The 24797-nt window shown below is 40.1% G+C and overlaps 1 protein-coding gene and 1 pseudogene across 2 annotated transcripts; both read left to right on the forward strand.

Annotated features, from left to right (window-relative positions):
- Positions 1-516: 516 nt before the first annotated feature.
- LOC143566199 (vacuolar protein sorting-associated protein 26B-like) lies at positions 517-3740 on the forward strand (annotated as a pseudogene). The gene is made up of 10 exons (XR_013141197.1): positions 517-589; positions 822-896; positions 967-1039; positions 1889-1933; positions 2052-2163; positions 2423-2489; positions 2746-2790; positions 2863-2918; positions 3004-3179; positions 3249-3740. The product of XR_013141197.1 is annotated as a vacuolar protein sorting-associated protein 26B-like (transcript).
- A 4899-nt stretch (positions 3741-8639) lies between these two features.
- Positions 8640-10806, forward strand: LOC143566223 (uncharacterized). Its single transcript, XM_077052974.1, has 7 exons — positions 8640-8797; positions 9013-9157; positions 9235-9674; positions 9743-10008; positions 10074-10289; positions 10364-10466; positions 10548-10806. The coding sequence occupies exons 1-7, from the start codon at positions 8641-8643 to the stop codon at positions 10610-10612; spliced, it is 1392 nt and encodes a 463-aa protein (XP_076909089.1). The 5' UTR covers position 8640; the 3' UTR covers positions 10613-10806.
- Positions 10807-24797: the final 13991 nt, after the last annotated feature.

Genomic DNA, 24797 nt, shown 5'->3' on the forward strand with positions numbered 1-24797 from the left:
GGAAGGAAAAATTGTTTGGGTAGAGTCATAGAATATAATAAAGTGAAATGGACAATTTAATAATGATGGGCCGAGGTGGGTTATAAATGGAACAACCCAACCCAACCCAACCCAACCCAGAAAGAAAGAACGTAGAATTGGAGGACACCTGGCAGGCAAGCACTTGTCTTGTACAGGCTAAACAAGCATCGTAGTCGTCGTCGGCTTCTTCTCTCTCGATCGCTTACATCATCATCAACAACTACTCACTTGCTTTTGAGTTCAGGATCCGTCATCTATCTGGTGACTGCCTTCCTTTCATTCTCTTCATTTATTAATTATTTGTTTAGATCATCGATCATTTCTTCATTAGGTTTTATCAATTTCTTTTTTTCTCGATGATTAACTTTCTAACTTATTATTCACTTACCTTGCAGTATTGGAATTTGCTAGGCAGGCAGAATGGTAATTAATAAATACCTACCTCCATCCAATCATAATCATAGTCTAGTAATTAGATTTGTATTGTGTTTTATGATGTTTCAGAATTACATATTAGCCTGCTTGTAACATCTCTATTACATTTGCCGATGCCAAAACTCGTAAGCAGGTATATTATATACTCACTCATATATGATATATTCACCTTTCATCACTTTACTCTATTATTATTATTATTATTATTCATCACTCTGTCTGCCTATGTATATTGCCATGACATTTTATTTCATATCAATAACAAGTTACTCACCACTGCCTTGATCCTTCATCTCAAACTTTCATATTCAGACTGACTGACTGACTGACTGATAGATACTGGTTTTCTGCTTCCATACATATAGGTTCCTTTAAAGAAAGAAAATGGTCAGACCATACTGGTCCCTCTTTTCCATAGTCAAGAAAACATTGCTGGAAAGGTACACACATCCTGCAACCTTCTCCGTATATCATTGCTACTCATACTTACGCTCCTTTTTTTCATTTCAGATTTCTATAGACCCGCTGCAAGGAAAGAAAGTCGAACACAATGGCATTAAAATAGAGCTCCTTGGTCAGATTGGTGAGTCTATGTCTTCTTAACATTTTGCCATTTGAATAATACCATATTAATTGTGGAGTAATAATGTAGCAACCTCATCAACGGGTTCTGTGCCGTCTGTGTAAACAGCACCTCTTTATTTTAAGACGCAGCTAAGAAAATTAGAGTGTTTGGGTCATATCTTCATCTATAGTTTTCTGTTGATATAAATATACACTCTCCTGGTGTTATTTGTGTACAAGCGTGGTTGGTAAACGTTTTTTAAAGCGTGTACATCTGTTGTCTTTGATTGGATGGTATTTGATCTGAGTTGATGTTATTATATGACCTAAAATATATGTGTCTGCTTTGTATAGGATTGATCACTGCCATGTTTACAATAATTGCCACCTTGTTTTAAGCTCACCTTTCATTATTCTACAACTTGTGAAATATATATTGTATTGAAAGGTTTTGGTTCTAGAGATTATGCACCTAAATAGTTTTATAGAGCTATAGAAGAATTCTTAGGTTTTTCAATAAAAAGATTATAATAGCCTTGAAGTTTGTTGAAGTGAAAGATAAAACCTGTTAATATCTTATTTCCTTTAGAACTTTCTTTTGTGTGTACATGATAGCATACTCTAGTGGCATCCACAGGGTATCTCGCTTAGTGTTGTCAACAACAGGCTTCTAGTTTGGCCTCTCTGGTGGGCTGGGTAAATTATATTCATGGCTTGAGGGCTGTCTTGTTTTATTTCACTGTTAACTATTTAGGCCTTTATGAAAATCATAGAGCCTGCTTACATAGCTCGTTCTTTAATTTGCGAATTTATTTTTTGGAACAGCCGAGCAATTGATTTTTTGTTAATATCTTATTTTCTTTTGCAGAAATGTATTTTGACAGAGGGAACTTCTATGACTTTACCTCACTTGGTATGTGGTTGTCATCGATGCAAACCTTTTGTTGTTTTGTGTTGTTTTGTTTCTGTCTCTACTTATAAGGTCGCTGTTTGACAATTCTATCTCTTAAGACAATCCTTTTGGTATGTAGTTCGTGAACTGGATGTGCCTGGTGAATTATATGAAAGGAAAACATATCCTTTTGAATTTTCAACAGTTGAAATGCCTGATGAAACTTACAATGGAGCAAATGTCCGACTTCGGTAAGTTTCTTATATGCGCCTTTCCTTAATAGAATCAATTTATCCTTTTCGCGGTTCATAATCAGGCAAAAATAAATAGTTGATTTGAATCGAAGAAACTACATTCATTTCGAGAACTATGCATGCATTTGCTTTTCATTTTCACTCACTCATTTTAAGTAGCATCAATGGCATCTGTAGCCCCCCCCCCCCCCCCCCAAGTTTTGTGTTGTTTTCTAAAAACAATACTAAAAATATTTCTACATCATCCCATTTTCAGATATGTCTTAAAGGTAACCATTGCTCGTGGTTATGCTGGTAGCATAGTGGAATACCTAGATTTTGTGGTAAATACTCTCTCTTTTTCTGTGTGTGTCTTCCATGTACTCGATTGGAAGCTTAGCTTATAAAAAGAACATGCAGTAATGCATGTTGTTTAAAAAAGGATTATGAATATTTGATATGGATGGTGAATGATAGTTGTTTTCTAACTAGTATATTCTCGTGAGTTGTCTTCATTTTTGCTTTTGTATTTATCTCTTTCTAAACTGTAAGATATGATTTAATCCACATGAGTTGTTCTGATATATTTCACTGTGCCAGGTCCGCAACTACAGCCCACCTCCTGAAATCAACAATAGCATTAAGGTTGGTGTTAATTTTGTATGAAAGTGGCGTATGGATTTGTTAAGACTATAGTGTAACCGTGTGATATTGCAGATGGAAGTTGGAATAGAAGATTGCCTTCATATTGAGTTTGAGTACAACAAGAGCAAGTAAGTAGAAGAAGAATACACAGAAAAGGAAAGTTTAGTTTGCTAATTATTAATATTTTTGTTTGTTGGTTGTATATGCATCCAGGTATCATCTTAAAGATGTGATTATCGGGAAGATATATTTTCTTCTCGTTAGAATCAAGTTAAAGAACATGGATCTTGAGATCAGACGAAGAGAATCAACCGGTTCTGGGGCCAACACTCATGTTGAGACAGAGACCCTGGCCAAGTTTGAGTTGATGGATGGTGCTCCTGTTAGAGGTAGGTTTAATAAAACAACTTTTTGCCTTTCATAAGTTCATGTTAACTAAAGCAAGTCACTGTTGATAGGTGAGTCGATTCTAATCGGGCTGTTCTTGAGCCCATATGAACTGACGCCGACACACCGCAATATTAACAACAAATTTAGTGTCAAGCATTATTTGAATCTGGTGTTAGTTGACGAGGAAGATCGCAGGTATTTCAAGCAGCAGGAGATCACCATATATCAAACCGCAGAAACCTCTTCCTGATTAATGATACGAAAACTTTTTATTTTTTATTTTTATTTTTAATTTGTATTTGTGTATAGGTGAGCCAGATAATGCTAAGTAGATTTTGATTCTTGTTTTGCTTCTTTCTAATCATGTTTGTTACGGTTTGGAGACTTTGTGTTTGAATAAATGAACAGCTCTGAAATTGTTGTATACCATGTGCTGGGTTGGTAAAGATCCACACTTGAATGACATACATTATGGGGTTTGATAAAAATGTGTTTCCTTGAGTTGGGTTGGTACAGATCCAGTGTCAACCATATTGGTATAGACCCATTATCTCTGGATCTATGTTTGATAAGATTAATTAGTTTTTCCGCTTCCATGATTAATTAGAATGTGTTGGGTGGGTGAATTGAAAATGCAAAGAATTGAAAATGCAAAGAATTGAACTGGATATAGGTCGTGCTACTTAAAATTCATATTATTATAAGGAGTTGTGTTGGCATCACGTCTTGACTGTTCTGGAATATATAAAATCTTAATCTTTGTCTGGTTATATAACTTGTATTCATGAATAAAATCAGCGTATCATACATTATAAAGTTTTTGAGCCACAATAATAATAATAGTCAAATTTTAAAGGTTTGTGGTTGTTGAGTGTTTCTTTTAAACGAATGGTATCTAAGGATCGTTGATCTCCTCTCTTTTCCAAACCAATTAAGGCCGTGTTGTTATCAAAACAGTAAAATCACGCTCATAACAACAAGAGTGATTAGTTCAGGGGAAACCAAATGAAAATCTTGGTGATAGGGTAAAAAAACAAATCGCCATGATAGATTATTAAATTAGTCATGTTATTATTGTTATTTTTAATATCGGTACTAGATCTAAATTTGGAACAAATAAAACATCAGTAGTTGTACAGTAAAACCCAGTTAAGATGAGATTAAAAGTTAAGAGTTAAGACCTCCGGGCCGGCCGGGGTGTAAAAGAGGCAAATGGCAAAAGAAGATGGGGGACAAGGCATATGCATATATATATATATACTAGTATGAAGCCCGCGCGTTGCTGCGGCGTCGACAATTTACAATTCGATACTTATTTATATTAGCTAATCAATCCTTATCGATACTCATTTATGTTAGGTTATCAATTCTCTAGCGATATATTGTAAAGAAGTTGTGTTAATTTATATACATTGTAGGAAAGCCAAGCTTTTTTCGGAAAATAAAAAATTAACAATAAACTAAAAGTAGCATAACATCTCGTAGGATTTACAAAAGCTGATCACATAACAAGTTAACATTTGAATACAGATATTATAAACAAAATAAGCATAGTTGATTTGTTAACATTTCCAAAGCATATCGTATTCATACTTCTAACATGAGACTTTGATCACCTTTATTCAGGCCCCGTTTGTTTTTTTTAGAGATTTAAGTCTGAATCTGAATACCACATCTGAATGTTAAGTGGTTTAAATGTCTGAAATCTGAATCATTAAGAGGTGGAGGCTAGAGACGAACCTCTAGTCGTCGGAGATGGAGCCTAGTCTCCGGGTTAGAAGTTAATGGAGGCCGGAGACAAACGTATGTTTTTTTTGGGTTAAGAGGTTTTCAGACCCACTAAAAGCTCTTACTGGTTCAGATGCTATTAAGACGTTGAACCTCTTAATGCCAGAAAAAAACAAACAGCCCCACGTCTGATTACGTCTGACCGAATCAGACGTTTTCCTCTATTCAGAGAAAAGAGGCAAAACCAAACAAGGCCTCAGTCTTTCTTTTAACATATATTCTCTGAAACGTTTATATATAGATTAGTAGCATGATCAAAAGAAGAAGCATTGTATCAATAACATATGAAGTACCAGCTACCCAAACATTGCGGCACTTTAGCTACAAACATTGCGGTATTTTAACCCAAAAAGGATAACATTATAACCCAAAACTGTGCAGTAATTTAAACCAAAAACAGTGCATAAATTTATGCGAAAACAATGCATAATTTGGTCCTTAAAACTGCAACATTTAAACTCAAAACGGTGCAGAAATGAAACCATAATAATGCAGAATCTAACGTAATATAGTACCGAATTTTGATCCCTAACACTGCAGAATATATACATTACATTTCTCACTTCTTAGCGGGTCATGAAAACGCGTCAAATCTTCTTTATAAAACTTCACTTTTATAAAGCACACATCTTCATTGTGTATCAAGTTTTATATCTCATATATACTGTTATTAATTATATATTCCATCTCTAAGCACTACTCACTCTGATTAAAAGTATTTCAAGATAACTGCTTGTTTTTTATGTCTTCTTTTTAAAGATTATCACAACTCATTGTGAATATTACTTTTCTTCTTTATCAAAAACTCATTGTGATTATTACTATATCATTCATAATTATATCATTAATTTATAAACAACCAATATAATAACACAAAACTGATTAATAAAATTTCATAATCGCAACTCATGTTTAACAGGTACTGTTCACCAGGTTGGTGGGGTCCAATCTGACATTTTCTATTCTAAACATGAACAGATGTATTGTTGTTGATTTACGTTCATGAACGTTCATTTATGTTCGTTTATTTACATTCACGAACGCTCGTTTATATATTTGTTAATATATGTTTGTTTAACACACTCTGACTTATAATTGTAAATCTTTAATGGTGCTAAAAATAGTTGGTAAGTAATTTTGGCATGATACTTCTGATTGTATGACATGGTTTCAGGATCCGTGTCGTGTTTAGGTCCGTTCGTACTCGTCAACCCATGAACGCCACCCTTTTTTTAGAAATTTATGTAACTCTAAATTTATTAATATGAAACTACAACACCGCTATAGATCAATTTTAAGTTTTACAAAATTTTCACAAAATGGTTGGCGTTCGAGGGTTGACGGGTACAGATCGACCAAAACACGACACAGATCCTAAAATCATGTCATATAATTTGTAGTATCATGCCCAAAATTAATTACCAACTGTTTTTGCCACCACTAAAGATCTACAATAAAAAATGAGACTGTGTTTGATATTAATGGAAAAATTAAAATACCTTGATGGTTTCTGTATTTTCAGTCTCCTTAATAGCTGTTACCATATTCACCACCGCTTCCTTGGTGGTTACTATACCCTTTGCCACCTCGGTAGTTCCCATTCCCATACCTCCTGCCACCATCATGGTAACTGTACCACCATACCATTTTCCCCTTTTTCCCCTTGATAGTTTATGTATTCATCACCACCTTGTTAACCACCATACCTGTTCCAGCCATGACCTCTTACCCAGCCACAACCTTGACCATGGCCCCTAAGGTTACCACCATATGGCTCTACACATGCAAATAACACCTTTTCATCAATCAAAGAAAAAATGTAAAATTTATCCATTTTGACATGTTAACTAACTCACCTTTCATTGTATGTTTGTGGTGTTTGTCTTGACTATTATCTCAAATAACAGTTGTACTATGGCTTTGATCTGTCCAATTAAACTGGAGCTTATAGTTGCAAAAGAATATATAAATTAAAAAAATGAAGAGAATCAAGAAGGCTTATAATCGTTGTCTTATTTGTTTAAATGCTTTAAAAGTAATCACTTACAAGTTAAGTTATAAAATTGACTCTGGTGAATTCTTGTTTAGCTCCTTCATTGACAAGGTAACGGAAATTCTTAACACTTGGCGTGTCATCACCATAATGTACCTTATTTAACAAAAAGTGAAACATAACACAAATTATTGGTGGCAAAAAAATAATAATAAATTTGAAGCTTATGGTACAAGACCCTCTTCATCCAGCTCACATACGTCAGCTGTGGAACTTATGGTAGTGTCTTGATGCCCATGAGGAAGGTTTCTCTATTTGAAATAAAAGCATATTATTACTTATGCACATGCGTCGTCGCTTATGCTTAAAATCTGCAGATGCAAAAGAAAGTGCTTTTTGGTTCTGCAATTGCAAATGAAAAGTTAAAAGCAGAGTAAGAAGCTGCTACCGGTAAAAAGAAAACATGCATGTCCTTTTTGGAGAAATCCAAATGTGCTATTCTGGTTTAATTTAAATGGCAAATTCCAAAAATTATTTTGTATTACTTTTTTCATAAATATGCTTCATCATTGTTACATAATGTATATCTGCATATTCCAAAAAAGGAAAATAATAAGAATAACGTTAATAGGTCGGTACGTTTTAAACTGTCAATGTCAGGTTCAGTCTCTCAGCCGGTTCAATTTTTTTTCTTTATTTTAGTTGGTTTAAACCAGTTTAGCAAATAGGTATTGTGAAACAGAACCTAGAACAACAAATTTGTATGAAAGTTTATAGAAGTTTCCACTTCTAGTTACCCAACTTGTTAACCGATAGCCCTCTATTTCGATGTAAGTTAAATCAATGACTATTTGATCAAGCTTGCCTCATATATGAATATGACCTCTAGTACCAACATCATTAAGTTCAATAAAAAGTACCTTCTACAGTTGAAATTCAGAATCTCAGAACTGATTTTGGAGACCTGAAAGGCGAAAGTATCACATGAACAAAAGACGAAATTTAACACTACAAATTAAAGAAAAATTATAAATTGGGAATCAGATTGCATATAGTAACGTATAAGAACTGAAAACCTAAATCGAAGATGTAATGAGAAAGGCACATACAGAAATTGATGAAAGAAAAGAAGGGCTGACTTACTATTACGGCTTCATTAGCATTGATTACAACAAAAGCGATCCATCCGGCATATATGCCTGTCACCATCCTGCGAACCACAAATCTGATTCCTCTCCAGAAATAAATGAGTATTTCACGATGATTACGCGGGTTGTTAAAGAATCTTACAAACATGGATGCAGGGGAAGATATTGAGCGAAGAAGATAAATAGAAGAGATGAGAGACGGTGTTGGCACTGGCAGATTGGAACGGAAAAACAGATTGTAGCGATGAAGATACTAACTGACAAGTTCAATCACAATAAAGAGTGAAGAAGGCAAATAAAACCCAGTTAAGATGAGATTAGAAGTTAAGACCTCCGGCCCGGCTGGCAGGGGTGTAAAAGAGGCAAATGGCAAAAGAAGATGGGGGACAAGGCATAAGCATATAAATAAATAACTGCAATCCTTTGTTGGTTTGTGGAGGAGTGAAGAAGGCAAAGCGCGTACATCCTGCTTGGGTTCGGGTCTCACAGGAAAGGAAGAATCTTAGAGACTGACTGAATTCCAATTGTGAAATGGAGGTGTTATATTACATGGTATTTGGGGGTTTAGGAGTGATAGTCCTGGCTTTGGAGTTGAGTAAGAACAGCAACAAGGATCATCGAATCACCACTTCTCAACCTTTCACTTCTTTCAAAAACAATTACCTGCTTGTCTACTCTCTCATGATGGGTACTACAATTCCACTCTACTTTTTTATTCTCTATATTATTATTATTTAGGTTAGGTTAACATTTCACAAATCTGGATCATAAACATTACATTTCAGATCTATCTACTTTAACTGAATCAATTCCCGTCAGATCACTTTCCATTTACCTAAACACATACTTACATACATAGGTTTAATTAAATTAATTATGTTTATGTATGTTATTTGGCTCTAGCTGGAGACTGGTTACAGGGTCCCTATGTCTACTACCTCTACACAACTTATGGCTATGGCAAGGGAGATATCGGCCAGCTTTTCATCGCCGGCTTTGGATCCTCCATGCTCTTTGGCACCATCGTCGGTTCTTTAGCTGATAAACAGTCAGTAACACCTCCTTACTTTTCCTTTTATTCCTGAATTTTTAATAATAATAATGCTTGTATTTGTTCAATTTCAGGGGCCGGAAACGAGCATGTATCACATACTGCATCACTTACATACTCAGCTGCATGACCAAACACTCTCCTCAATACAAATTTCTACTGTTGGGCCGTATTTTGGGTGGCGTTGCTACGTCTCTCCTCTTTTCAGCGTTTGAATCTTGGCTTGTTGCGGAACACAACAAGAGAGGCTTTGATCAACAATGGCTCTCTTTAACCTTCTCCAATGCCATATTCCTCGGGAATGGTCTCATTGCCATCATCTCAGGCTTGTTTGGGAACTTCTTAGTTGACGTTGCAAGTCTAGGGCCTGTCGCACCCTTTGATGCTGCAGCGTGCATTCTTGCGATCGGCATGGCCATTATACTCTCCTTATGGGGTGAAAACTATGGAGACCCTTCCGAGAACAAGGACCTGCTTTCTCAGTTCAAGGGTGCTGCTGTAGCCATTGCTTCCGGTACGATGTGCACAAACTTCTGTTATTCATCTGGCCTGTAATTAATTATTCTGTTTTTCTTGTGTCAGATGAGAAAATTGCATTACTGGGAGCCATACAGTCTTTATTTGAAGGGTCGATGTACACGTTCGTTTTTTTATGGACTCCCGCCTTGAGTCCAAACGATGAAGAGATTCCACATGGTTTCATTTTCGCCACGTTCATGCTAGCATCAATGTTGGGAAGCTCAATTGCAGCTCGATTGATGGCCAGCACATCACCTAGAGTTGAGAGCTATATGCAGATTGTGTTTTTGGTTTCTGCAGCATCACTTTTGCTTCCGATTGTCACAAATGTAGGTGTTTTTATACTTGTCCAATATATTGAAGTAAAACTTTGACCGTTGTTAATTTGTGACAGTTTTTCATATCTCCATCCGAGGTGAAAGGCGGAGGCCTCTCACTAGTGTCAAGTATTCAGCTTGTTGGGTTTTGTGCGTTTGAGGGGTGCGTTGGAATCTTTTGGCCATCCATCATGAAGATGAGATCCCAATACATTCCCGAGGAGGCCAGAAGCACTATCATGAACTTTTTCCGTATTCCTCTCAATTTATTCGTATGCATCGTCCTCTACAATGTATGTAATTAAAATTTTAAGATTGTTTTCTTTAGCTTTTGATGCCTAAGGTGGTTGTGTTTTTGAAATTGAAGGTGAATGCATTCCCTATAACAATCATGTTTGGAATGTGCTCCATCTTCCTGTTTGTGGCTGCAGTGCTGCAGAGGCGATTACTGGTCATAACCGACAAGTCAAGTAAGTAGTTAACTTTTTCCAGAATACATACATTATGTTTATGCAACACCACTTAAGTTATCTTTGTTTCATTCATTTCAGAGTTGGATGATTGGACATCAATGAAAGAGAGAGATTTAGAGACCGAGCCCCTAAATGACGACTAGGTTGTAACGACACAGATATTGAAGAAACTATTATTGACGCCTTATTTCTATGATGTATAATTTTGCTTCTATTAGTGTTTTCTTACCATCTACTTGTTTGAGACCTTTACAAGTTCGGTCTTGAGTGTTATTTAAATACCATATGATTCTTTTATAGCATCACAAGTGTTATTGTATTATACTATCCGATGAGAATCGAGTTGTCTGATTGATCATGAACTGTTGTAGGGTATTGTTTTGTGGCTTAAATTGTAGAACAAGGTTAGTTTAGCATTGAAACGCAAAGAGATAATGACATAGCATAGTTAACCACAAAAGTTACAGATTGAATAAAGCACTTGGAAGTTGAATCAGACTGAAGAAGAAACAATGCATAATGAACAGTTTTTCTGATGTTACTGAATAGGATACATTACAGATTTAAATACATATTGTCAAAACATGAAATGAATCTGACCTGATCCATGACGATGTTTCCACGGATGTCGAGATGAACGAACCACGCCTTGATCTTCTTCTCCGGTTGCTTGAGATCTGCAATGACCTTTTGGGGGTGTGGAGGTGACTGCTAAGAAATCTCAAGGATCTCTTGTTTACAGACACAAAAATGGTTATGGTGGTGGCTCTTATTGAGCATGACCCACTTAATAAGAAGGTGGAGACCTCCTTATATAGAGAGTCTCATGGCCACCATCATGGTACCCTAATGGGCCTAGCCCAGTTAGGGTTACCTCCACAAAACCCCCTCAGCCCAATAACATTGTATTAGTCCATATAATAAAATAAGCCAAACATAATAAATTTAGGGTCGTAAAACCGGGTTTAGTACCATACCCCTACAAGCCCCCCAAGTCCAGTGTTGCTCCTAGGCATGCAAGCGTTTAGGTGGAGCGCTGGACTTTATAAGGTGTGTTAGGACATGAGGCGGTTTTTTCCCTTTTATTCGGCCTTGTCTTTATTGTCTTTGAGTTTTGGGAGGTTTTCTCCATGATGGTGACATGTTGTGGTCCTTATGATAATGATGGTGCACTAGCATGAATAAGATATAGCCCGCATCATAACAATAGTGGCGCGGGGCCTGATAAAAGATAGAGTGCGCGTCTCGATGACAATGTAATGTAACTTGCGCGCGAGGCAGCTTACGAGCTATAAAAATAATAAAGCTTGCGCGCGAGGCGACTTACGAGCTATAAAAATAATAAAGCTTGCGCGCGAGGCGACTTACGAGCTATAAAAATAATGAAGCATGCGCGAGTTGCGGCTTATGAGCTACAAAAATAATGAAGCATGAGCGAGTTGCGGCTTACAAGCTGTAAAAATAATAAAGCTTGCGCGCGAGGCGACTTACGAGCTATAAGAATAATGAAGCATGCGCGAGTTGCGGCTTATGAGCTACAAAAATAATAAAGCTTGCGCGCGAGGCGACTTACGAGCTATGAAAATAATTAAGCTTGCGCGCGAGGCGACTTACGAGCTATAATATGATGATAATGACTGGCCCACAAGGGCCTCTTCTGCGCAGGATGACTATCCCGGCTTGTCTTCAAAATAATAACGGAGGCACAAACGGCCAGATAATAATAATAATAATGTCATAGGTGCTTGTGCGACTCGTAGCCAAACCTGCAAAAACATATCAACTAAAGTGGATGTATTACAAGGTTCCCATCCTCGGGTAAATTATGAGGTGTGCCCAACCTACATTGGCGCGTGGCCGTTTGGGTTTATGAGGATTCCCAACCTTTAAGTATGGCGCGTAGCCATATGGGTTTATGAGGATTCCCAACCTATGATTAGGACGTCTTCCATCCTTAGGCGAATTATGAGGTGAGCCCAACCTAGTATTTGGTGCGTAGCTGTGTGGGTTTGTAAGGATTCCCAAACCTATGTATTCGGCGCGTAGCCGTGTGTCTTGAGGAATTTGTAACCAAGCATGTGCTATTGTTAGCGTTTTGGGATTTAGCCGCGAGGATTGTTTTCGCTTTGCCATGAGAATTCCATGCTTCCGACACGAGTGTTCCGTGCCTCTGACCCGAGAATTGTTTCAGATCGAGGAAGGTTTCCTTGTTATACTTGTAGAGGGGGGTAAATGTCAACAGCTTCTGTCACACCCTCAAAATCCACTAACGGAGTTTTACAGTCAGAGGGTGTGAACTAACAGGATCGGAATCATTAGTTATAATCAAACCATAAAAACGTTTAAATGCAAATAAGTGCGGAAGCGTAAACCATATAAATAAAGATGATTCAAACAATGCATGTTCCTAGACCGCGCGCCCGCCTCGGCTACCTGAGAATAACACACTAAAAGGGTCAACACGAGGTTGGTGAGTTCACAAGTTATATAAAAATAAATCGTTTAGCGTTTGCGTTCAGCGTTTTACGTTAAGTGTCTTGCGTAACCACGTTACGGCGTTTAAGCGTTTTGCGTAACCACGTTACGGCGTTTAAGCGTTTTGCGTAACCACGTTACGGCGTTTAAGCGTTTTGCGTAACCACGTTACGGCGTTTAAGCGTTTTGCATTACCACGTTACGGCGTTTAAGCGTTTTGCGTAACCACGTTACGGCGTTTAAGCGTTTTGCATTACCAGATAGTGTTATGTCAAATTATATATCGATAGGTAGCTAATCTATACAACAAGTATCGCTAAGTGGTTCGAGACCGAAGCTGACTGTTTATCAAGTGCCCGTCACCAGGTCAACCCAGACCATGGTAAGTGTTAGCCAAAATTACACCCACTCAACCTCCAGTTGAGCTTAGCGTCGGGTGGGGTTTGTCAAACCCAGTAGTACTACTCAACAGTGACTCGCTATTCCAAATATTAACCGGTTCGATGTGTGGGACTTCAAATGTTACGTTTGCCGCTTACCTTTACAAGTGATATATAATTTATAACAAAATCTTAAATATGCGTTTATCTCAGAAAATGCGTTTATCGGAGTATGTTATCTCCCCCAAGTGAAAAACGTTTGAAAACAGTTCAAAGAGCGGGGTAAGTGAAACTCACTGTTTGCGAAGAATTTCCCAAATTAGATCACCAAGTGATGCGCGTCGTAGAACTCTCTCTAGCGTTCTAAATTAACAAAGAGATTTTCTAAGTGTCGGAACGTTTAACGAGTCTCTAGACTCGGCACATAATACCTATGCACATAACATGTGTCGTGTTTCGTTTTGTGGATCGTGTGTGACTTAAACAAGTACACTTGTGATACAATACGTGTGTGAGCAATTACTTTCGTGTCATGTATAAACAATGTACATCACTAGCAAATACTCCCCGTAAGGGCAATTTAGTCAAAATACGACAATTAATTAGCAATTACTCCCCACAAGGGCATCTTGGTCAATTTATGACAATCAATTAACAACTATCATATTTCATGCAATTTCACAACAATCAGCAGCTAATTTCATCGAGACAGAATTTCTACTTGAAAGATTGTACTATTTCACCGATCATAACATCTCAATTAATTCACCAAAAATCATCACTGAAGCATACATGTCTTAGGTTTCCAGAACATATTTTATTTTATTTTTATTCCACATAGATTTCTCATAATGATCAAAACACTACAGCAAACTCATATCAGTCAGATTCATGCGCAACAGAATGTTATTTGCAATTCCCGTTAAACGAAAAATCTAATAAATGCAAGACCACTTGGGTTAGGTTCCTAACTCAATAAGTCAACTTCCAGAAGTGGAACCAACCCAATTGGCCTCGTAGATTATGAGATATAACATTTACAAAAAAACCTAACAGCAGGTCTTACAATTCAGCTTTGCACCACGTTTTTGTAAAATCATAAAAGTTAACTTTCACACGTCCAAAAATTACAAATTTATATTCTTTAGAAACTAGACTCAACCTAGTTTACTATAATATCAATTATCTCAATCAAATTCCACTTTTACATCCCGTTACAGTCATTCAAACATCAACAACACAATCTGTCCAGAAACTGTTTGCATCCAAACTCAACAATTTAACAATCTATGAACTATCATGCATTCACATAACACTCTAGACTCCATAAACAATATCCATGCATATCAATTACACCCAATAAAACTAACAATTAAACATAGAGGATGCATAGAATAGTTGTTTATACCTTCCTAGCACCTTAATCTTCAATCAAACTTGAAAGATCTTGAGTGCGTGTGTGTGTATATTGATCGATCACAAGGAGAGGGGAGAGGGGATGGCTGGCCGATTTGGGGTTAGGGAAAAGGGATGGGAGTTAGGGTTTAGGTTTATCATGTATTTATAGACTAATATGTTACACCTTGGCCCCTCAACTCCTAAGTATTACTTTTTCTAGAACATTCTATCATAACTTGCACCTTAAGTTAACATTACGTATTTCCTTTTTCTAGAACATTCTATCATAACTTGCACATTAAATTAACATGACAATAATATTATCACATAACACATAATTATCACATCATTAGTGTTTTAGTGTGTTTCATTTATTCATCAATCGTTTGCGTTTCGGTGCAAATCCCGAAAGACTACTACACATGTAGTAAGTGTTAAGCGTCATTTAAACCCTAGTTTAAATGTAATGAAGTTTGCGTTATAGATTCAATAAATCTAAAGTTTGAATTGACGGAGTTGCGTTAACGGAGTTAACCTGAAATTGACGATTGTCACATCATTCCCATGTTAAAGAATTTTCGTCCCGAAAATTTGAGTAAAGTCGTGATGAGTGTCTGAAAAAGTAAGAAAAATTTTCAGTTTGTCATATCATCCCCTAGTAGAAAGAAATTTCGTCCCGAAATTTAATTCATACTTCCGGTGATTTCTGACGGTTTGCCGGGTTTCGCGGTTTTCTGTGTTTGGTCAGCCCTTCAAAAAGGTGAGGATACTTTTTCATCATTTGATTCTCGCGTTCCCACGTGAACTCCGGTCCACGTCTCGAGTTCCAATGAACTTTAACAATTGGAATTTTGCTGTGCTTGAGCGTTTTGGTTTCCCAATCCAAAACCTCAACTGGTTCTTCAATGAAGCGTAACTGTTCATCAACTTGCAGTTCCTTCAAAGGGACTACTTGAGTTTCATCGGATAGGCATTTCTTTAAATTCGATACGTGAAAAACGTTGTGTACACCGCTGAGTTCTGCTGGTAAGTCTAGTCGGTACGCCACTGGACCAATGCGTTCCGTTATCCGATAAGGACCAACATATCGTGGGTTGAGTTTGTTTCGCTTTCCAAAGCGAACCACACCTTTCCAAGGTGAGACTTTGAGTAACACTCGATCGTTTACTTGAAATTCGAGAGGTTTTCGGCGCTTGTCAGCGTAACTCTTTTGGCGATCTCGTGCTGCTGCCATGCGATTTCGGATTTGAACAATCTTTTCCGAAGTTTCGAGTACCTGTTCTGGACCAGTGATTTGGCTGTCACCCACCTCTGCCCAGCAGAGTGGTGATCGACACTTCCGTCCGTACAGTGCTTCAAACGGCGCTGCTTTAATACTTGCGTGGTAGCTGTTATTATACGAAAACTCTACCAAAGGTAAGTGGGGTTCCCAACTTTTTCCGAAATCCAACACGCATGCACGCAACATGTCCTCTAAGGTCTGAATAGTTCGTTCACTTTGCCCATCCGTCTGAGGATGGTAGGTTGTGCTCATATCAAGGCGTGTGCCTAGGGCGCTTTGTAGTGACTTCCAAAAGTGCGAAGTGAAACGAGAATCTCGATCAGAAATGATTGAGATAGGCACTCCGTGTCTAGACACTACTTCTTTCATGTAAACGCGAGTCAGTCTTTCCATTTTGTCCGATTCCTCAATCGCTAGGAAGTGCGCGGACTTAGTCAACCGGTCAACGATCACCCAGATGGTATCGCATCCCGTTGGTGTCTTAGGTAATCCCGTGATAAAAATCCATTGAAATTTGTTCCCATTTCCACATGGGAAGTTCTGGTTGTTGCAGCAAACCAGATGGTTTCTGATATTCTATCTTGACTCGGGCGCAAGTCAAGCATTTGCTCACGTAGGTGGCGATGTCGGCTTTCATGTTCGGCCACCAGTAAAGTGCCTTTATGTCGTGGTACATTTTATCTGAGCCAGGGTGGATAGAATGTCGAGACTTGTGTGCTTCGTCCATCACTAGAGTTCTCAACTCTCCGTATTGTGGAACCCAAATCCGGTTCTCAAAATATCGGACCCCCGTCCGATTTGGTTTCAAGTTGTTTGTCCATGCCCCGCATGAGTTCTGATGGAAGATTATCATCTTTCAAAGCTTCAAGTTGTGCATCGCGAATCTGGTCGGGTAAGCTAGCATGAATTGTGAGTTGCAATGCTCGTACTCGTCTGGGTTTATCGGTTTTTTTCTACTGAGGGCGTCGGCCACTACATTGGCCTTGCCAGGGTGGTACTTGATGGCACAATCATAATCCTTAAGCAACTCGACCCAACGACGCTGTCGCATGTTCAGCTCCCTTTGATCGAAGATATGCTGGAGACTCTTGTGGTCGGTGTATATGGTAAACTTGGTACCGTACAAGTAATGCCTCCATATCTTAAGGGCAAACACCACAGCTCCGAGTTCCAAATCATGAGTCGTGTAGTTCTTCTCGTGAATCCGTAGTTGTCGAGAGGCATAGGCTATAACCTTCTCGAGTTGCATCAGTACACAACCGAGACCTTGTATAGATGCGTCACAGTGTACCTCAAAATTTTCCGTTCCCTCGGGGAGGGCTAGAATGGGGGCGCTACAGAGTTTGGTTTGCAACAGTTGAAAAGCGGATTCTTGCGCGTCACCCCAATTGTACTTAGTGCCTTTTGTGAGTCAAAGCAGTGAGGGGTTGAGCAATCTTTGAAAATCCCTCGATGAAACGCCGGTAGTAGCCGGCCAGTCCTAGGAATTGCCGCACCTCAGTCGGAGTCTTAGGTGCTTCCCAGTTTTTGATGGCCTCTACCTTACCGGGATCGACATGGATACCATTCTCGTTGATCACATGTCCTAAAAAGTGAACCTCGCGAAGCCAAAATTCACATTTCGAGAGTTTAGCATACAGTTGTTCCTTCTTCAATAGTTCCAAAATTACCCTTAAGTGATCTTCGTGGTCAGTCTCGTTCTTGGAGTAGACGAGAATATCATCGATGAAAACAATCACAAACTTGTCGAGGTACGCCTTGCATACTCGATTCATGAGATCCATAAATACGGCTGGTGCGTTGGTTAGGCCAAAAGGCATAACCGAAAACTCGTAGTGACCATACCGTGTTCTGAAAGCCGTCTTAGAGATATCTTCTTCGTGCACTCTTAGCTGATGGTAACCAGATCGTAGATCGATCTTCGAGTAGTAACTCGATCCTTGAAGCTGGTCAAACAAATCATCGATTCGGGGTAAAGGATAATGGTTCTTGACCGTCACCTTGTTCAACTCCCGGTAGTCGATACACATTCGGAAAGTCCCGTCCTTCTTTCGGACAAACAAGACAGGGGCTCCCCATGGCGATGAGCTAGGTCGGATAAAACCCTTATCCAACAAATCTTGCAACTGCGTGGACAGTTCCTGAAGCTCCGCTGGTGCGAGCCGATACGGGGCTCGGGCTATGGGTGCTGCACCGGGTGTCAACTCGATTTGAAATTTGACTTGACGAATAGGAGGGAGTCCAGGCGAATCCTCCGGGAAAACTTCCGGAAAATCTCGCACAACCGGTATATCTTCGATTCGCTTCTCATCCGCGGGTTTCTCAGTAATATGCGCCAAAATTGCCGTATGACCCTTTCTTAGATACTTTTGCGCCTTCATAAGGGTAATGACGCTGGTGGTCATGCCGCTTCTCTCGCCTCGGACCGAAATGTTCTCACCGGAAGGGGTGGTAATATGGACTATCTTATCGTGGCATATAATCTCCGCTCGGTTCTCGGATAACCAGTCCATGCCGACGACGACATCGAAACTACTAAGCGTAAAAGGAATAAGGTCGATGTCAAAGACATGACCTGACAGTTTTAACTTACATCCCGCAAGTACATGAGTCGTTACTATAGTTTTACCGTTAGCTAGTTCAACAGGAAACTTAGCGTCTAACGGGGTTGGAGTTAGGTCTAAGAGTTGGCTAAAGGCTTTCGACACAAAACTCCTATTAGCTCTAGTATCAAACCACACAGAAGCAAAACAATCGTTTACAGGGAACTTAATAGGTTCCTTACCGTGTAAGGAATGATTTTTATTAACCAAGACATGTTTTTATGGTATTAAACAAGTTTAAAACAAGTTCAAAAGCTACTTATTGCGGGCTTGACCTGACCCAATCACAAAAGCTCTTCCTTTCCCATTGTTTCCACCACCACTGCCATTTCCATTACCTCCATTGTTGTTATTCTGTTTCAGCTTAGGGCAGTCTTTCTTAAAATGTCCCTCTTGACCACATTCATAAGATCCCTTAGTCGTCGCAGGTGGTTTAGGAGCATCCTTTGCCGCAAGGTCTCCTCTACATTCCTTTGCTTGGTGACCCCTCTTTCCGCATTTTAGACACTTGACTCGGTCACACGGGCCAGCATGATGATAGTTGCACTTGTTGCACTTCGGGTGCTTCCCAGCATAGCCGTTCGAACCCTGCCCGCTACCGTTGTTATTGTTGTTGTGACCTTGATTGTTGAAGCTCCGGGTGAAATCGGGCTTTCGGTAGTGTTGCTGCTGTGGGGGGTTAGAGAATGAGGATCTGGTGTTGTCGAACTTTCTCTTTCCGCTGCTCGGGTTGCTGTTGTTGTTGCTGTCAGTACTCGGGTTGTCACGGGCTTTAGTGGTTGAACCCCTAGGTGGTAACGCACCTTGGGTCACAGCTTGATCCGTCAGTTTGTGAGCTAAACGGATCGCTTGTTGGATCGTGGCTGGCCTGGAAGACGTCACCATGCCCTGAATCTGCGGTGCTAATCCATCAATGTACATTTCTATTCTCTTGCTCGGCGGATCCACCATCCGCGGACACATCACAGCCAACCCGTGCGAACGAGTAGTGTAGGCTTCGATTTCCGAACCCACCATCTTCAACGACCAAAATTCTGACTCCAACTTCGACATCTCCTCTCTCGGACAGTACTCCTCTCGCATCATGTTCTTGAACTCCTCCCAGTTCATCGCGTTAGCCAGTTCCAATCCAAGAATTTGCACATCTGCACATCGTCTGGGGACACCTCTGAGTGTGCCTCTGGCTCAGCCGGTTCTTCCTCCGGTTCCTCTTCGGGTTCCTCCTCGGGATCTTCCTCAGGTTCCTCCTCAGGCTCCTCTTCGGGATCTGCCTCAGGCTCGGCCTCAGGCTCTGCCTCAGGTTCGGCAGCGTTCTGAGCAATTTGCATTTGTAAGACATCGCAACGCTCTCGAGCTATCTCGGTTCGGGTCCTTGCTTTCTGGAGTTGCTCTTGCAAGTCTATCATCTCGGCTTGCATCTTCATCATAACCTTCGTTTGCTGATCACTAGCCTCTCGCATTTCCTTCATTACTGCTGCCATGCGGGAAATCTCCTCCTTAGTCTCGGTTTCGTCTTTTAACATTCTGGAAACGTTCTCCCTCGTATAGCGCATGTAACCCACGTCACGCTCCAAGTATGAGACAACAGCTGCGAGAACTCTCTCTACAGGTTCGGTTATGGGTGGTAGGGTGTTGGGATAAGCAGGGTGGTTCGGGTGAGGTAACGGGGGAACTTGTTCGCGATAGACCATACGTCTGATCATGTTAGGGTACCTATCCCAGCTAACGTCGTTTTCGTAAATGCCTCCGGATAGGCGGTACCTCTTTGGTGCGGGTGTTTCGAGTTCCGGGACTACTCGGGGTGGCAATGCGGCAGGTAATTGCGGTTCCTTCCCGTGAGCATGAGTCATCGGATCGGAAGATGATGAGGATGGCGTCGACATCTCTACAGGTATGCCGTGTATGCGCGCGTATGAGTGAAAGAGGTAAAGAGATAAGACAACAAAGACTACACAAACCTATGCAGTGCGTATCATTATAACTAATGGGTCGTCGCGGTTATAGTCTAGTATGCATGCAGCTTCTAGTTCGCTATAACCAATGGCTCTGATACCAATCTGTCACACCCTCAAAATCCACTAACGGAGTTTTACAGTCAGAGGGTGTGAACTAACAGGATCGGAATCATTAGTTATAATCAAACCATAAAAACGTTTAAATGCAAATAAGTGCGGAAGCGTAAACCATATAAATAAAGATGATTCAAACAATGCATGTTCCTAGACCGCGCGCCCGCCTCGGCTACCTGAGAATAACACACTAAAAGGGTCAACACGAGGTTGGTGAGTTCGCAAGTTATATAAAAATAAATCGTTTAGCGTTTGCGTTCAGCGTTTTACGTTAAGTGTCTTGCGTAACCACGTTACGGCGTTTAAGCGTTTTGCGTAACCACGTTACGGCGTTTAAGCGTTTTGCGTAACCACGTTACGGCGTTTAAGCGTTTTGCGTAACCACGTTACGGCGTTTAAGCGTTTTGCATTACCACGTTACGGCGTTTAAGCGTTTTGCGTAACCACGTTACGGCGTTTAAGCGTTTTGCATTACCAGATAGTGTTATGTCAAATTATATATCGATAGGTAGCTAATCTATACAACAAGTATCGCTAAGTGGTTCGAGACCGAAGCTGACTGTTTATCAAGTGCCCGTCACCAGGTCAACCCAGACCATGGTAAGTGTTAGCCAAAATTACACCCACTCAACCTCCAGTTGAGCTTAGCGTCGGGTGGGGTTTGTCAAACCCAGTAGTACTACTCAACAGTGACTCGCTATTCCAAATATTAACCGGTTCGATGTGTGGGACTTCAAATGTTACGTTTGCCGCTTAGCCTTTACAAGTGATATATAATTTATAACAAAATCTTAAATATGCGTTTATCTCAGAAAATGCGTTTATCGGAGTATGTTATCTCCCCCAAGTGAAAAACGTTTGAAAACAGTTCAAAGAGCGGGGTAAGTGAAACTCACTGTTTGCGAAGAATTTCCCAAATTAGATCACCAAGTGATGCGCGTCGTAGAACTCTCTCTAGCGTTCTAAATTAACAAAGAGATTTTCTAAGTGTCGGAACGTTTAACGAGTCTCTAGACTCGGCACATAATACCTATGCACATAACATGTGTCGTGTTTCGTTTTGTGGATCGTGTGTGACTTAAACAAGTACACTTGTGATACAATACGTGTGTGAGCAATTACTTTCGTGTCATGTATAAACAATGTACATCACTAGCAAATACTCCCCGTAAGGGCAATTTAGTCAAAATACGACAATTAATTAGCAATTACTCCCCACAAGGGCATCTTGGTCAATTTATGACAATCAATTAACAACTATCATATTTCATGCAATTTCACAACAATCAGCAGCTAATTTCATCGAGACAGAATTTCTACTTGAAAGATTGTACTATTTCACCGATCATAACATCTCAATTAATTCACCAAAAATCATCACTGAAGCATACATGTCTTAGGTTTCCAGAACATATTTTATTTTATTTTTATTCCACATAGATTTCTCATAATGATCAAAACACTACAGCAAACTCATATCAGTCAGATTCATGCGCAACAGAATGTTATTTGCAATTCCCGTTAAACGAAAAATCTAATAAATGCAAGACCACTTGGGTTAGGTTCCTAACTCAATAAGTCAACTTCCAGAAGTGGAACCAACCCAATTGGCCTCGTAGATTATGAGATATAATATTTACAAAAAAACCTAACAGCAGGTCTTACAATTCAGCTTTGCACCACGTTTTTGTAAAATCATAAAAGTTAACTTTCACACGTCCAAAAATTACAAATTTATATTCTTTAGAAACTAGACTCAACCTAGTTTACTATAATATCAATTATCTCAATCAAATTCCACTTTTACATCCCGTTACAGTCATTCAAACATCAACAACACAATCTGTCCAGAAACTGTTTGCATCCAAACTCAACAATTTAACAATCTATGAACTATCATGCATTCACATAACACTCTAGACTCCATAAACAATATCCATGCATATCAATTACACCCAATAAAACTAACAATTAAACATAGAGGATGCATAGAATAGTTGTTTATACCTTCCTAGCACCTTAATCTTCAATCAAACTTGAAAGATCTTGAGTGCGTGTGTGTGTATATTGATCGATCACAAGGAGAGGGGAGAGGGGATGGCTGGCCGATTTGGGGTTAGGGAAAAGGGATGGGAGTTAGGGTTTAGGTTTATCATGTATTTATAGACTAATATGTTACACCTTGGCCCCTCAACTCCTAAGTATTACTTTTTCTAGAACATTCTATCATAACTTGCACCTTAAGTTAACATTAAGTATTTCCTTTTTCTAGAACATTCTATCATAACTTGCACATTAAATTAACATGACAATAATATTATCACATAACACATAATTATCACATCATTAGTGTTTTAGTGTGTTTCATTTATTCATCAATCGTTTGCGTTTCGGTGCAAATCCCGAAAGACTACTACACATGTAGTAAGTGTTAAGCGTCATTTAAACCCTAGTTTAAATGTAATGAAGTTTGCGTTATAGATTCAATAAATCTAAAGTTTGAATTGACGGAGTTGCGTTAACGGAGTTAACCTGAAATTGACGATTGTCACAGCTTCAATCCTTATTTTGTTATCATAATAAATATGCGCGCATGCATGGCGGGAGTTGAGCGCGCATGCATGGCGAAGGATTGAGCGCGCATGCATGGCGGGAGTTGAGCGCGCGTGCGTGGCGCAGGATTGAGCGCGCATGCATGGCGGGAGTTGCTTAGCGATGCGCATGCACGGTGGCGATCAACTGTTGAGGTGGTGTGGTATTTATAGTATTAGGATTTCCAATGATTGGGCTCAGACCCAATTATGGCCTTTTTTGGCCTCCTCCTGTTGCTTCGCGCCACGTGTACTGAGGACACCTGGTGCTTTTCATTGATTATTCTCTGACCAAGATATTTCACCTGACCCATGTGCCATCACGTGGTGGCACATGGGCTTTGCTGAGTTGTCCACCCTTCATTGGCAGCTGTCAACACCAGCACAGTCTTTATTCCTTAAAAGATACCTTCTGGAAGGTTGTTTGATGAGTGGAGAGTGACTCATTTGTTGATTTGGATTAGACTATTGTCTCGTCTGATGAGTACAATCATGGTTGTCCTTATCCTGATTTGGATTAGACTGTTCCTCATTTGTTGTGTCGCTTACGCGCGGCCTGCGCAAGGTCTCCTTTATTCTCACGCGCAGATGTGATATGCGTGAGCATATGTGATATGCGCCATGCGCAGATGTGATATGCGTGAGCATATGTGATGCGCGAGCACATGTGATATGCGTGAGCATATGTGATGCGCGAGCATATGTGATGTGCGAGCACATGTGATATGCGTGAGCATATGTGATGTGTGAGCATGTGATATGCGCCATGCGCATAGGCTTTGGCTTTGTGTCTTCATGACATCCTAATTTTAAGCCTCGTCTATATCTTGTGGGTTGACCCGGCCCGCTCTGTGTTGAGGCGGGTGCATACCCCTTCAAGCCCCCCCAGTCTAATGTGTCTTGTCTCGCGCGAGCAAGATAAGATAGATATTAGACTAGTTTGCTTTTTCAATAGGGCTTGTTTTTTCTTTTTCTTTTCTTGTACGCGCGTTGCGCTATCCCTTTGGTTAAAACGAATCGTCAATGCACGCGGTTGGTTGGTGTTGGATCGCGGTGGTGCGGTGCTCGGCGCCGGCGCGCATGTATGATGGCGCGATGCTGCTTCATAGCGGTGGCACTCATGTATGGTGGGACGCACCATGGCGGCCAGATGGTTATCCGCGGTGGTGTGTACACGTGGTGGCGCAATGACCTTACGCGGTGACGAGGTTCACTTGTCGTGGCGCGAATGAATGCTGACGGAATGTTAATCCGCGACTGTGCACATGTTTGGTGGCGGATTATTGACCCGTGACGACGCATCGTGATCCATGGTGACGCGCTGCTGCTTCATGGCGATGTACTGAACCGCGGTAGCGCATGCGTGGTGGCGATGTATTGAATCGCGGTGGCGCATGCGTGATGGCGGTACATCAAACCATGGTGGCGCATGCGCGATGGCGCGCGCGTGTGCTTGTTGAATATAATGTATGTTTACACATTGAAATTTGAACAAGGTTGTAAGGAAATTATTAAGTACTCCTTAATAGT

Source organism: Bidens hawaiensis, unplaced genomic scaffold, assembly GCF_021521415.1.
Source record: "Bidens hawaiensis isolate Kalapana, Puna unplaced genomic scaffold, B.hawaiensis_p1.1 tig00022752_1, whole genome shotgun sequence".
Lineage (NCBI taxonomy): Eukaryota > Viridiplantae > Streptophyta > Magnoliopsida > Asterales > Asteraceae > Bidens > Bidens hawaiensis.

What these genes read in the sequence shown, in the direction of transcription:
- LOC143566223 (XM_077052974.1), top strand. Translation starts at nt 8,641, where the DNA reads ATGGAGGTGTTATATTACATGGTATTTGGGGGTTTAGGAGTGATAGTC. An exon ending in TATGCATCGTCCTCTACAAT is followed by an intron (nt 10,290 to 10,363) that starts GTATGTAATTAA and finishes TTGAAATTGAAG; the next exon opens with GTGAATGCATTCCCTATAAC. An exon ending in GGTCATAACCGACAAGTCAA is followed by an intron (nt 10,467 to 10,547) that starts GTAAGTAGTTAA and finishes CATTCATTTCAG; the next exon opens with AGTTGGATGATTGGACATCA.